General features: G+C 36.1%; 1 protein-coding gene across 1 annotated transcript in view; it reads right to left on the bottom strand.

Annotated features, from left to right (window-relative positions):
* NEK10 (NIMA related kinase 10) overlaps positions 1-14,922 on the bottom strand; it is a 93,918-nt gene that overhangs the window by 22,895 nt on the left and 56,101 nt on the right. Inside the window, exons 26-28 of the mRNA XM_074575073.1 lie at positions 11,118-11,331; positions 1,959-2,142; positions 1,784-1,870 (exon numbers count right to left, since the gene is read on the bottom strand). Coding sequence (XP_074431174.1) covers positions 1,784-1,870; positions 1,959-2,142; positions 11,118-11,331 — 485 coding nt within the window. The remainder of the gene's footprint in view (positions 1-1,783; positions 1,871-1,958; positions 2,143-11,117; positions 11,332-14,922) is intronic.

The following is a 14,922-nucleotide window of genomic DNA, read 5'->3' on the forward strand; positions in this document are numbered from 1 at the left end:
TAATTTGCAAGCATTAATTACAACTGATCTACAATGCTAACTTCAGCATTAAGAAGAAATTACAGGTGATCTAAGAACATACGACTTCAGAATTATTTTATTGAAAAAGCAATCCTGAAGTATCTATATAACTATTAAAGTGCATGCTCAGAGGAAAATGGACAACAACTTCTAGAAATGCTGATTAAAGTTACTGGGATTAATAGGAACTGACTGGATCTTTCCACTTAAAATATTTCATTAAATCAATGGAAACCTGGCACAAAAATATTTCAACATTAGAAAAAGTTGATGTTTTGTTAATGTCCAAATCTTAACAAAGAAAAATTAACAATAAGGAAATCATTAACAGTAATGCTTTGGGTGTGGCAAATTACAAACTACACAAAGATTTCAAATGTCTGTGTACAATGCTGAACTAGCCCACAAAGAATTACATTTCTGGGAGATGCACAATGTGTTATTCTTCAGCATAAACACCAAAATAGAACATTGCCTCCACAGGCTGCTTTTCTTCAAGAGGTTCCTCTATGCAGCCCCCTCCCACAGTCAGACCAGGCTTCCCTGTACCCTGTAAACTTCTCTTGTTAGTCTCTTAGCACGAGAAAGTAACAGATAAAGTTTTTTAAAGAAAACTTTGACAATAAACTCAGGGCTGGTTAGCTGCAGGTCCTCCAGCCTGTACGCAAGCTATCCATTTACAATTAGCAAATCACATTAATGGGTTTTAAGTAGAATTATCAAATCATATTTGGCTAGACATTTCAATTAAAAGCATTCATATTTCTTCAGTACCTAGGCCAAAATCTGAAGGAAATCCAGACAGCAAATAGGACTACAAACAGGTAAATAATGTTATTCTACATTTTTTGAAGCCTGCAACCTTGCAATAATAATATTTGTTGATCTTCAGACAACTACGCTCCCTTTACCTTTTGAAAGCAGAATTTAAATCACCCACAGACTTTCTATCAGAACTTCATGGGATGAATGCAAATCTCAAATTTTGCTCAGCTCTAATATCAGTCTTTTTCTTCTAGTATAAAATGCTCTTTGATTTTCTCTAATCAGAATCCCATCCCATTTAACAGGTAGATCATGGTAGCTCATAATTTAGTAGGTAGCTCACAGTGGTTACAGATGTTTCACATCTCTTTTTTTTTTAATTTTCATATTCAGAATATAATCCAGAAAACTATTACTTAAGATAATACCCAACACAGCTGGTGCTTTCCTATCTGATTACCATAAATAACTACGGGCAGAATTAATGCTATGTTTTGTCACATAATCCCTTCCTAATTCAAATATGATCATTAAGCAATCCTTCAGTTCCATTCAGTCAATACATCTAGACAGCTAAAGGTTGCCTCTTTCAAGTTTCTTTTTTACACCCTCTAACAGGGCACTCCATTTATTCATTTGCATAGCACTATTGTTACTGAGACAAAAGTTTTCAAACTGTCTTCCTTCTGTTTCTTATCAACACTAATTATCTTATGCTTCAAATCTAAAAACACCTTCTTTGGCAAGTTGCCCAATAATATTCCAGTTTTCATAGCCATTACTGCAAAACACAGGAACAAGCTACACAAAGACTGTGATGCAAAATGTGTTATACTGGAAATGGCTGCCACGGAAGCGGTTATTTTATTTTTCTTTTCTTTAGCACCCACAACAGATAATGAACTTGCAACAAATCATGAAATACCCTAATATTTTGGAATAGATAACTACTTTGCTATTAGAAAGTTGTGTACGTTTCATTCTTAATGATTCTTACCAATAGCAGGCTCTTTCCAATTACTTGAACTGGAGCTGCTTGAGTTGTCCAATACGTCCAGCTCATCATCTAATTCAGATAACATATCTGTGCATAAAAATGAAAGCAAAGAAGCTTTTAACCCACCTCTGACCAGCATAATAGTATTTCTGATGCTTCTTTTGCTAATGTCTACCTTTCTCAGAGTTCTCTGAAGTGCTGTGATCCTCTACCAGGATTTCTTCATATGTTCTTTCCTCATCTTTTCCACATGCAGATTGACAGCTTTCAGCTAGGAGGTCATTTTTTTCTGAAAAATCACTTTTGCAACTGGCTGCTCCACTGCTCCTGTTATGAAGACTCAACTTCTCGTAATTTTTCTGACAACAAAGAACAAAAAGGAAGCGTTACATATTGTCCTTATCCAGCACTCATCAGAAAATCTGCAAATGAAAGTGTCACTTGTGTATACACACACAGATAAAAATATACTTTTTGTTCCCACTCAGCTGTTAGTCCAGGATTACATGGTACCTGGTTCAGTTACTGGTTCTAAATTTAGAGCAAAACTTTCAAACTCTTAATCTAAACAAATTATTTCTAGCCTTTACATAAAAGGAATCTTTTTTCTTGATTAAGGTCTTTTCATAACAAGCACTGAAAGTGGAAAAAAATGAAATAAATGCCAGACCAGAAAGAAATACTGAACAATACAAAAAATAAAAGACTGGACAAAGATAGTAGGTTCCCAGACACAAGCAATGGGAGATTTACTCTCTTCCAGCTTAGATAATAAACAGCAGACTAGTTCTGGGCAATGCAAAACCTGTACAACAGTCAAGATGGTAGCAAGATATGAAGTGGACTTGATATGATGTGATGCTAGAGAGACTCCCCAAGGCTGAACTGACCAAACGCTGACCGGCATTACCAAAGCAGAGCTAAGAAAATCAAAACATGGTATATAAATAATTTGCCTGTAACACTTAAGTGCTGAATCTTGTTTGTAGCATAGGGTTCTTTAATGAGTATAAAATTCTGCTTCTGCTGCTGTCAATGTTTATAGCCTTTCTGGAAAGAATAGAGAACCCTGATCTCTGTTATTGCTTCTACCTTAATGCAACATATTTTGAAGGCAGACTGTTTTTATGATCTCTTTATATATTGTTCTAAGTCTTCTTGTATTGTTTCTGTTGTGCGTAAATAAATTCATGCTTCTTTTTACTTTATCTTGTCAGAGCAAAGTGCGATAAAGGAGAAGAGGAGATATATCACACAAATATATCAGATTAAACAAGTGAGTATCTTTAATATTAAAGTAATTTCAGGAGATAATACATTCCTAAATACTTATATTCTTACCAAGTGTGTCAAAGACAATTTGGCCTGTATCTAAGACAATGTTCTTCCAAAGTTTTTCCCATGAAGTATTTTGACCTTACTGGGACACAGCAGAATGGGTGCACTAGAAACCCTTCCTCCCTCAGAAACCTAATTTGCACCCCTGAGCACTGACTATACCTCTGCCTGTGTAATGGTCTGCTTCACTTATTTCCCTATCTTTTGTTCTATTCCCAAAACTATAACTTAACTTGTAAGAGATGCCTTGTCAACCTTTTCTCTTAAAATTCGGGTGGGGAAAGATAATTTTATACTTAAGTACTGGACCGAGCTTATGTCCAAGATGCCACAATAGCAATGACTGTGGTGTACCACAGTATGGCAACTACTAACGATGATTCTCAAGCTCACTTAAAGAGAGCAGTCTAGTCATGGCACATGAGCACACTTATTGTGCCCTGAACAGTCAGTGCACAATTACCGAAGAGAACCAATTCACCTGTTCCACATGAAAGAAAACAAAGTACAGAGAGAGACGGGTCAAACAGCATGGACATTTCAAACTTAAAATTCCTTCCAACATTGCCAATACTGAACCTCACACTCAAATGACTAATTGTTAACAATAACTTGTAAATCATGGGGACTCCAGGGGGGAAAAAAAAGATCAAAAAGACTGCTGTTACCAATTGGTGTCAGATGCAACTGCCACATCAAGAAAGAAAATCTGTTTGAAATGCGTAAACTGAATTCTGTAGACCTCATAATAAAATTAATCATCAGACCTGCTATAGAAACTGTTCAGAGATCAGTGAAATGTATTCTAAAGCCCTAAAGCAGTTATATAAGCTGTAAAGCTATAACCTGTCCATACACTTATCCTTCGAAGAAATCCATGAAACAGTGGGAGATTCAAAACACCACAAACATTGAAACATGAGTTAGGTTGATATATATTCATTTGAACTGTGCTCATACCTACACTTGATTCTAGAGTCCAGTATTTTACAAATCTTTCTGGAGGCTTCATCAGTTGATCCAGTTTATTTTCACATTTTCATAATAAACTAGTGCCTCAGTTTCCCCATGGGTCAGATTACTTGCCAATTTGTTGAAACAGACTTTACCTTCTAGATAAACAAACAGAGTTCAAAAGGAAATCTAAGTGGAAAAGTGCCCCTGTGGAAAAAAATGTTCAAATTATAAACCAATTAAAATTTTTTTCCAGGATTCATCTTTCTTTATGACTGAGCAAAAGCATCTCTGGAAACACTTGAAATTTGTGTCCTAGCCATGAAGAAAAATCTCTGTCTACAAGCAAGACTCTTCATTCATATCCTGTACACTTGCACTATCTCTCTCTTCACTGGTCACCATCACCACTGTAAAATCAGATATACTTTATTTTTGGAAACATGAAACCTAAACTGGTCTTTTCAACTTCCAACAGAAACCTAATCTTTATAAATTAAAGTTAACACTGTCAAAAAAAAAAAATCTATTGTTTAGCTCTGTTTTGCCATCTTGCTGTACAGAAGAATTAACTTTTCTGTCTTCAAGAAATATAGAGCTCTCTAGTGGCATTTGCAAACAGTGTTTAATTAATCTTTTTTATTAGATACAAGTAATTACAGCATTATACGACTCAGTTGAATTTCTATTTCAAGGGAAAAAAAACCCAGAACTACTTCCACCATTAAACTATTTATAAAAAACTAGAAGATAGCAATAAAATGAGTAACAGCTAACATGAAATTGTCAGGAGGGGGAAAAAAAAAAACATACTAAACCAATGTGCGTGTTTCTGTAACAGGGTGACAGCTATTGTGCATTGGGAACAAAAAGTAGATGTTAGTTACAATGGTTTTAGTAAGGCTTTTGTCAATGTTTCTCATGATATCTTACAAGAAAGCTAGGGAAGTGCGACCTAGACAAAATCACGATCACTTGGCTGTACAATTGACCATAAAAATTGTACTCAACTTGGTAACTACTTTGAGTGTTTGTTAAACTGAAAATGGGTAGTGAGCACAATTTCTCAGGCTCCCTTCTGACCTTGTTCCAAAACCATGCAGTGTTGTCACTGAACTACAATCATAATCTGCATAATGGGATGGATAGACTGCTTATTAAATGTGCATAGACCGTGATACATTCACATCACATATCATATTACAGCATATACATCATTCACAGCTTTGCATTAGTACAAGTGACAATAGGTTTAAAAGAAAGTTTTGATAAACCGGAGAAACTGAAAGAAATGATGAAGTTTAAATAGAGAGAATGCGAAGTTCTACAAGCAGGGAGAAACAACTGTACAAATGCATAGACTGGGGAAGGACTGGTCAGACAGCAGCTCTACAGGAAAAGATATGGGGATTTTGGTGCACCAGAAACAGAGCATGACTCAACGATACCACGCCGTTATGAAAAGGAAACGTCATATTGGGATGTAAAAGAAGAGAATCATCTCTAAGGACTGGGTAATCTTTCTATTTGGTACCAATAAGGTTCTCGGTTGGAGTAATTGTGTCCAGTTTTGAACACTACACTTCAAAAATGTGGAGAGACAGCAAAGGAGAGAAATGAGAATAATCAGAGGTCTACAAAACACAAATAACAAAGTAAGGCCGACAGAATTTGATTATTCAATCCAAAGAAAAAAATTACAGAGGAGTGATATAACATCTAAGAGAAAAAAGTAACTCTTACGTATTTCCACTGTGGGGAGGACAAAAAGTAAGCAGCTTAAGCTACAACAAATAAAATTTAGGCTAGACTTTAAGACCATCTAACAGTAATTAAGTGCTCAACTATTGCATCTATCTAAGATCCTGCAGAGAGAAGTAAGTGTTCATACACTATGCAACAGGTTTGCATGTGGGTCAGTAAATGCAGTGTTCTGGGGACATTCGGGACCTAGTGCTCTCAGAGCAATTATATAACACTTAAGAGCGGGTCTGAAAATTTCAAGTGTCATATACATCCTGTATGCACACATGCGTAAGTCCATCTAATATCTCCTGGAAACAAGACATACATAACAGATCTACTCTGTCAGGCATACAAAGCGAGACCGACATTTTCAGCAACTATCAGACTAACTGCAGATACGGTGTACACCACAGTGTATGTGTGCTCTGGGTATGCCCAGGATTTCTTCTGACAGTGCTTCAGGCATCCTCATGGTTTTCCAGGCACTATCTTCAGACAGAAAAAAACCAAGACTCATTCAGACATGTGGTTGCTGCCTGTGAAGGCAGTTTTTGCATTTCTGCCAGTTCCAAACTGTTCCCCAATTTGGCATAGTTTGTCTTGGGAGAGACTTTCTATCACTTGACATTTTTATGAATGACTGGTCAAATACCTGTCAGGAGTGACAGGTAGCTCTAAGGCTTGGAGACGGACAAGACAATCTCTGACAACTCTTCCTGCCATATATTCCATGATTCTATTAAAGTACTTTGACGCACTAACAAATTGAAGCTGAATTAATCATATTATGGGTTTGTCCTTAATGGTTTGATCACATATTTTCACAGGTAGTAACTTGGCTGTGATGACTATTTTCTACATTCAGCAACTCTTAAAAAAATTACACCTGCAAAGCAGTTTTTGCATAACTATTTTATTCTCCAAACATAAACAGTATAAATCTAAAAAGGTTACTTTCTTCTTATCCCATCAACTGTAATTTCTAACATTTAAACTTTAATTCCAGTACCTGCTTCATAAATGCCAAGACAGAATGGTGTCAGAACAAAATCAATGGAGTGAAAGGCGGAAGAAGAAAACAATTTGTGGAATGGTAAGCTTTCATGACATTCCCGAGGTCCCACTCATTTCCAATGCAATGGGAATTGTATGCAGCTGCGCACAGACAGGCACAATCATTCATCGGGTTTAATAATTTTTAAATTTTTTTTAAGAATCAATTTTTAATAAAAATAGGAATTGAATATTCTAACCTATCGTAAAGATTGGACTATTTTGCTGAAATATTAATAACCTGTTGCATTCTAAATATTCTAAAAACAAACATACTCTTTCCTTCAACCAATACAAAAACAGTTGTTTTAAGAAAAAAAATCTTTTATGCATTGATTGGCTGAATTAAGCATAATATATCTAAAAAAAAAGAAAAAGGAAATTAAAATGAACATTAATCCAATCTTTATCTCTTTTTCAGAGTCAACAAAAAAAATAGATTAATTCAAATTTAATTGATAATTAAGCACTACTTTGTAATGTATGTGCTGATGCTTATAAACTGACATGATTATTAGCACAATTGCCAATGGTGCAGAACTGCATTTGGGTATGGGGGGAAATGACTTGGTGAAACTGCAATTAAATCATTTTGTATTTCTTTGCCTTTCAGATAGCTCTGATCCTGTTCTCATTTTTTCTAAAAACATGAGAGAATTTATGTCTGTTTTTAATTACAAGAGTTGCCAGTAGTCTCAGGGTGGTTACAAAAGCATGGATTCTTAAACCATGAGCTTTAACCCTTCCCCCTTTGGCCACAGTGGATGAAGAAAAAGATTGGGATAGAGAAAACCCGTTCCTGGGGATAAAGAAGAGTGGGAGCAGTAGCATGCTCTGTATTTATAGGTATTCCTACAAAATGCTTCACAATTATTTACATTAGGGTCTTTGTGACAGAAAGAACACAGAAAGAAATCCCAAAGTTTCTCAAGACTTTAGACACACCATTCATGTTTCTAAACTAATCTAGGAAAGTTATAATACAATCTACTCCTAATTATCTACAGGTGGATTATGAAGGTTTATGCCACAAATGGAAGACAGGAAACTGCATCAAGAAAAGGAAGTTACTCTCAGAGAATATATTAAAAATGGGCAGACATGATAGACTACCTGACTGATAAGAGTAGCAGGAGATACAAATGGCTCATATTTTATTATATATTTTTATCTGACAGACTCCGATTATAATGCTTGCAGTTTTCTCTCCCACCTGCAAAATATGTGACAGATCTCAATATTCATCATTCTATCTTGTTTTAGGTATATTTTACATTAAAAATCTGGCAATAAGAAAAAAGTTATTCTATGTCAAACAGTATGTGAACACACTGGCTTATTAAGGGCTTCTAAGCCTTATTTTCAAGTTAAAAACACTTCAGGATATATGCAGTAAATGAAACAATAATGGATGATGCCTGTGTAATCAAATACATCTTTCGAAAGTAATGAAAGTGACTTATTTTCAGCTTTTTGCAAACAGCCAAAATAATGTCTCAATTTTTCAAATCTATATACCTCAAAAAAGCAATCGAATTATTATTTGGCTACCCTCTCATCTCTTTAAAGGAAAATATTAGAAAGATACTTCCATTATTAGTTAAATCAACTACGGTTTTGAGACTCAAATTTGGCTTGGAACACAGAAAACTCAACTTTGCCACCGGTCTGTTTGGTGGCCTTACACAAACTACCTTTTTCCTCTCCACCTTTTCCTACCCACAGCATGAAAATATAATATTGACCACCTTGAAATGAAAGGTACTATGTGAGAGATAATTACTACTATTATTACTACTTGTTTGGGTCCTCTGTGCCCTGTATTATGTCAGCAACCTTAATCTTTCAGAACTGAAAACACTAACTCTATCAAACACCTTTCTTCCCTACATCTGCTTTTGTTCACACGTAAACAAAAATTTCTATGGAAAACAAGGAAAGCTAGGAATTTATGTGGGGAGATGATAATTATTCTTTTTACTAGGATTATTTTCCAGCACGGATCTTATGCTATACTTGCCAGGCAAGATAACTACACTTCTCCAACATCATCTACTGACCTGCTTTTCATTTGCCTACTTATCAGCTACTTATAAAACAGATTCCACTCTGGCTGCAAAAGATCTCTGTTGCTTAGTTCCATAAACCAGGATAAATAGTACGCTCTTTATTTCAGAAACATTCACAATATGACATAACTGCGATGAAAAAGGAGGCCATAAGTACATTTTAGTAGAAAGAAAACAAAGTGTAAGATAGCTGGCTTCAACAAAACATCAAAGTATGTGGCAGAAACACTGAATTCTCTGACACAATGGAAAAATGACAAATTACCTGGCTGTGGAATTGCTAAGGCCTTGACTAAGATGAATTAGGTTGTCCATACCTTACAGAGTTTTTATTTCAGGAACAGCTGCTTGAAATTCTTCCTAGTATGTCTAGTCAGAATATTGTCTTTTTTCAAAAGTCAAACTTTTCAGGAATAATTATTCTCTTTATTAGAAAACCTCCGACCTCATAAAATTTTCCTACAATATTAGGAACAAAGAAACAACACAGCTCCTTCTCTTTCTAAGCCCTGTAGCACTCCTCTGAAATTCGAAAGATGCTAGCCTGATTTATTCTATCTTATTTACCGCGAGGATGCACAATTAGGTCTTCCACTTCTCATTACTAAGCCATACTCCCCTCAGCTTCTGCAGTGTTCTGGATCTTTGTCACATCTTCCTGCTGTAGCTGTTTCTTTTATTATACAAAAATATCCACTGGAGTGGAACTAGAATTAGAGTATTCCTTCCTTGAGAAGACTAGCCATTATCCCCCAAAATAGCAGCATTTTCCTTCTTGTTTTGTAGGTGTGTTTTTCAAGTATTTATACAAATAACTTCAATGTACAGCTATTAGTTCTATCATATCTTACAAGTGTCTGGATAGGGCACTCTTCTCTCAAATACAGGATAACTAGGTTGAGAAATCCCAAATTAAGCAGCTTTCCATCCATAGTACATTTTTTTGGCAAATTTCATCACAGATGTGCAAGAGAATGACTATATAAAGGTACGAAAAAATAATGACATACAACAAGTTTCCAACTGTGTAGGGTAAGAAAACTTAAAATAAAGGGAAAATTTCTCATACTGTTTTGAAGTCTAAATCCTGCTAAAGTATAAAACCTACTAAAGTATAAACCTTCCTTTCACCTCAGTACCTCTTCTATTTCAAATTACAGTGGTTTGTTAAAATTTTTCTCAAGCTTTTGGCATCTTTTTATTGAGAAAAAGCGTTACGATACAAATAATGATCTTGAAGTGATAGGTCAAAAAAATACTGAAAAAAAACTATTAACAAATTCTACAAGTCTTGTGTTTGGACAGGAAGGTAAAGACACAGAACGTATTAATAAAAAAAAAAAAATAAAAAATCCATGAGTTCAGGACCAGGTGTTCCTGAAAACCTTTTTCCTACAAAAAGGCTCTCCCATGCAAACTACTGAAGCCCTGATAAAAGGAATCTCAGACAGACAAGAGTAACCGTGTAAATTATCACTTTTTTTTCACAATTACCATAACAATGATTTTCACAGTCAGCTTTTACTACACAAAAACATTGTCCTTGTATTTTTTAAGTAAATTCTCTGAGATCATATACAACTTTGGTTCATTATGTAAAATACTGATGTCCTTCATGAAGGGTGCTTAAAACACAGCCTGAAGCAAATGGAAGAATTTTAAGAAACATTTCTGCAGAACTGTATCAGACAGTAAGAAAGCATGAGCAAATACCTTATCAGCATCACTGTTCTTTATTTAGCAATCTCTAATTAAAAATTATATTTGTGTAGGTTCCATTTTCTAGGTGTCATTGTTCGTGAATCATACACATGATTATCCATTTGTTTCACCTTAGCCAAGTGTATATTCTCCTATTCACAAACCATTCACAAGTGTGCAGTAATAATTAAACGTTATCAGAATCTATCAAAACTGCAAGTACCTCCATAACAATGCCATTTTCTAACATGGAATGGTACCAGGTTTTAAGATGCTGTTATTTTTCCTGCATAAGCACATCCACAAAAAATGAATGAGTACCCCATTAAAAATAAATTAAAGAGCCTGCATGGAAAAACGTTCTAAGAGGATTGGTCTTTTCATTTTGATTTATTTTCTGCTTTGTTGTACCTTATTTTCTCAGATATGGCAAACAATGATAAGAAAAAATAAAGGCCAATACATGTACTTACTTGTGATAAAATGGAAAGCTGATGGTGATAGGTTACTGCATTTCGATTAGCCTCCATGAAGTACCTCTCGGTTCGTCTCCTCTCCCGATCCAGTTTCTTCTCCAACATGAGATGAGAGGTGGATAAAACATCCAGGTATTTCATCATCACATCAGACAGCAGTGAGCTGACCTCCACTATGTCTGGACGGGCCTCTGCATCAGGAGTCAAGCATCTACAGAAAGAAAAATCTCTACTGAAAGCTAATTACTTCTTTCTAAAAAGCTGTTTACTACCACTGCATTTCTGCACTGGTCTGTACCAAGTCACGCTGTCCAGCACTCTGCTCAAGCCTGCGTGGGACAGTATGACACTGTGAAGCCTTGGTGTTGACACACCACAGAGCACAGTCTCTCTGGTATCAGCCGGAGCAATTATCCTTGGCACCAACCCAGACAGAACTGCTATGGGGGGCTGCCACCGTGTGCTCCCAGACACACTAGGGAGTGCTTGTTGCCTCTTCCTGAGGCTGGGGGAGACACTAGCCTCCCTTGTGGGGACTGTGCTCCGGTCAAGGTGCTGCACTACTGAACAAAGCGGCTGTGAAGGAGATGAGCGTGCTGTCAGGAGGGTTTACAGGAGAATGACAAGATCTTCACAGAGACCAGACCCCCAAACAATGCAAAGAATGAGAAGAATCTAGAGATAACCACCAAAGGAGCAGTGGAAGAGCAAGAGGAAGGATCTAGAAAGGTACCAGCCAGTCAGTTTCATCTCACTCCCTAGGAAAACAATGGAGCAAATTTCCTGGAAGTAATTTCCAAGCACACAAAGGACAAGAAGGTGACTGGGAACAGCCAGGATGGATTTACCAAACAGCAGTCCTATCTGACTAGACTGATTGCTCTCTATGATAAGATTACTGGCTCTGTGGACAAGGGGAGAGCAGTATATGCTGTGGGTAGCTTTATTTTAGCAAGGCCTTTTACACAATATCCACAGGTCTATAAGGTAGGTAGATAATTGGCTGAACTTCCTGGCTCTAAGAGATGTCATCAGCAGTACAAAGTCCAGCTGGTGGCTGGAAGTAGCAACATCCAGGGACTGATATTGGGGCCAGTACTGTTTAATGTCTTTATTAATGACCTAGATGATGGCATGGAGTGCATTCTCAGAAGGTTTGTGAACACTAAGTTGCAGGGATCAGTTGATAAATGGGGCCAGGCTTGCTGTCAGAGGGACCTGGGCCACCTACACAGAGATCTGATTGCTATCTATGTAATGGGAGGGTATAGAAAAGGCGGAGCCAGATCCTTCTTAGAGGTGCATAGCGATAGTGCAAGAGGCAATAGACACAAGTTAGAATACAGGAAAGTCTGATTAGATATAGGGATTATTATTATTATTAATAATAATAATTTTAATCCCAAAGGCAGACAAGCACTGAAGAGGGCCCAGAGAAGTTGTGGGATCTCCATCCTTCGAGATATTCAGAACTCAGCTAGACAAGACCATGAGAAGTGAACAACCAGATTTAATTGTATCTGCTTTGAGCAGACAGACTAGATGACCTCCGCGGGTCCCTTTCAACCTAAATTACTTTACAGTTCTGTGGTTCTTGTTTCAGGCACCCTAGGTAGCTGTTTAGTAACACTAGTAGTATACTGTTAGGCCTATTTTTAGATCCTCAGACTATTTTGTATGCAGTGTAGGACTTGAAAGCTGATAGGGACAGTTCTGCATGTACTATAAACTGTCTTAAATCTGTTAACTCCAGTGAACCTGACAATTTACTATGATTTCCCTGCAGAGTACCACTGACCAGCTAGCATACAGATACACTTAACCCAACACCCATCTTTAAAGAAAGTGTCACAGGATGATTTTATTTCTAAAAGAGAAAATGTTTTACAGTACTTGAACTTCTTGATTTTAATCTTTTTTTGTTTAAATTTGCTCAAATCCATTGATTCATCTCATTAATTTTCATAACTTTGTTAATCTGTTTTACTTAGAATTTTGTGTTTCCTTTAAACAGATGCAAGTTTTTCACCCTAGGGAAATGTTCCATTTGATTTTTTTCTTTTTAATTTTTTATTTTAATCCCCTGAAATTGGTCAAAATTTCCAAGAACGATGTCAGCTATAAAAGATTTCTGAGAAGTTCTAAATCCATTTCCCATTCATCTAGAAAGAAATTATTTATTTATGACTAAAGACTGAGGAGATTGATGTTCTACTCTGAAAGACTTTGATGATTATGATGCTAGAACTTTCTTTAGTAGCTTAATCCAATAAAACTGTATTTTAATAATAACAATACCAAATAATAATAATGGTAACATTAAAAGCAAATTTACAGTTGCAATATGAAGCTTTTAGTGTTTTTTCTAATCATTATCACTACATTATTTTTTCTATTTATGAATCTTTGAATATGTGTTGTGCTTCAGTCATTCGGAAAAAACTTCTTCATTTCTGTTAATGCTTCCTCATCTATATTATAAGTAAAATCTCATTATTACTGCTTTTCTTTAATGTTCTTTATTCTTTCTAAATATCTCACAAAGAATAAGCCAAAATCTAAACATAGTATTTCATTTAAGGATTAACCCATAGTGAGAGAATTAACATTTTTTTAAAACATAATTTATGCTTCCCACTGCTATTAAACTAAGCGGAAAAATTCTTGTGTGATAGGAAAACTTAATTTTAATATTTTCATGCAAATACCTATTCAATCATTTATTTAAACCAGTTAGTCTCCATAGAAGCTGGTCTCATGATGATATGTCACTTTCAGTGAACCTGTTTATACAATCATAAATAACTCAATAGCTGGCCTCGGAAAACCCCTCAAAAACTTCCCATTACAGAGTTTCTCTAAAGGGCGGGTGTCAAGAGGATGGGGCCAGACTCTTTTCAGTGGTGCCCAGTGACAGGACAAGGGGCAACAGGCACAAACTGGAACACAGGAAATTCTGTCTGAACATAAGGAAAAACTTCTTTACTTTGAGGGTGGCAGAGCACTGGAACAGGCTGCCCAGAGAGGTGGTGCAGTCTCTTTCTCTGGAGACATTCAAAACCCGCCTGGACGCGTTCCTGTGCAACCTGCTCTGGGTGACCCTGCTTTGGCAGAGGGGTTGGACTAGATGATCTCCGCAGGTCCCTTCCAATCCCTACCATTCCGTGATTCTGTGATCACTATCAGGAAGGAAAAGAAGGAAAAGACCGAGGGCCAGATACTCACATAACTTTATCTAAGTCAGTCATAAAGATGTGTTTAAAATTTGTAAGTGAATGCAATACATATCAATACTGATATGATGTGACTGGAAGATACTTTCTGGATGCATTTGAGATCACTATACTATTCTTAAATAGCAAACAATGAATTAACAAAGCCAGTTATCCTAACTACAACTATCTGTAAGTATTTAAAATATTAAAATTAGTTTCAGGACCTCTTAAACACAGTTCTGTTAGCTCCTATCCTCTCCATTGTCCTTCATTGTCAAGGTCTTTAAATAAAAGAAGCCTTTTTGTACAATAAAACATACTATAAAAACATTAGTCTTTGTACAGTAAAGTGCTTTCTAGAAATGGAATTCAACATTTGAGTGAGAAAGAAAAAGCATTTTTGTGCTAAGTGGAGTTTTTCTAAAATGGAAAAGTCGAGGGAGCTAAATCTCATAGAAATGCACCAATCCATGCTCTATACTTTGCCTTACACATTACATTGTCACCAGGAAGATGTAACGATAACTAAGAGAAATATGTGATGAGTGAGTGGAACAAATACAGGCTCATCTTTTCCTCCATTACTA

This window comes from Larus michahellis, chromosome 2 (genome assembly GCF_964199755.1).
Source record: "Larus michahellis chromosome 2, bLarMic1.1, whole genome shotgun sequence".
Lineage (NCBI taxonomy): Eukaryota > Metazoa > Chordata > Aves > Charadriiformes > Laridae > Larus > Larus michahellis.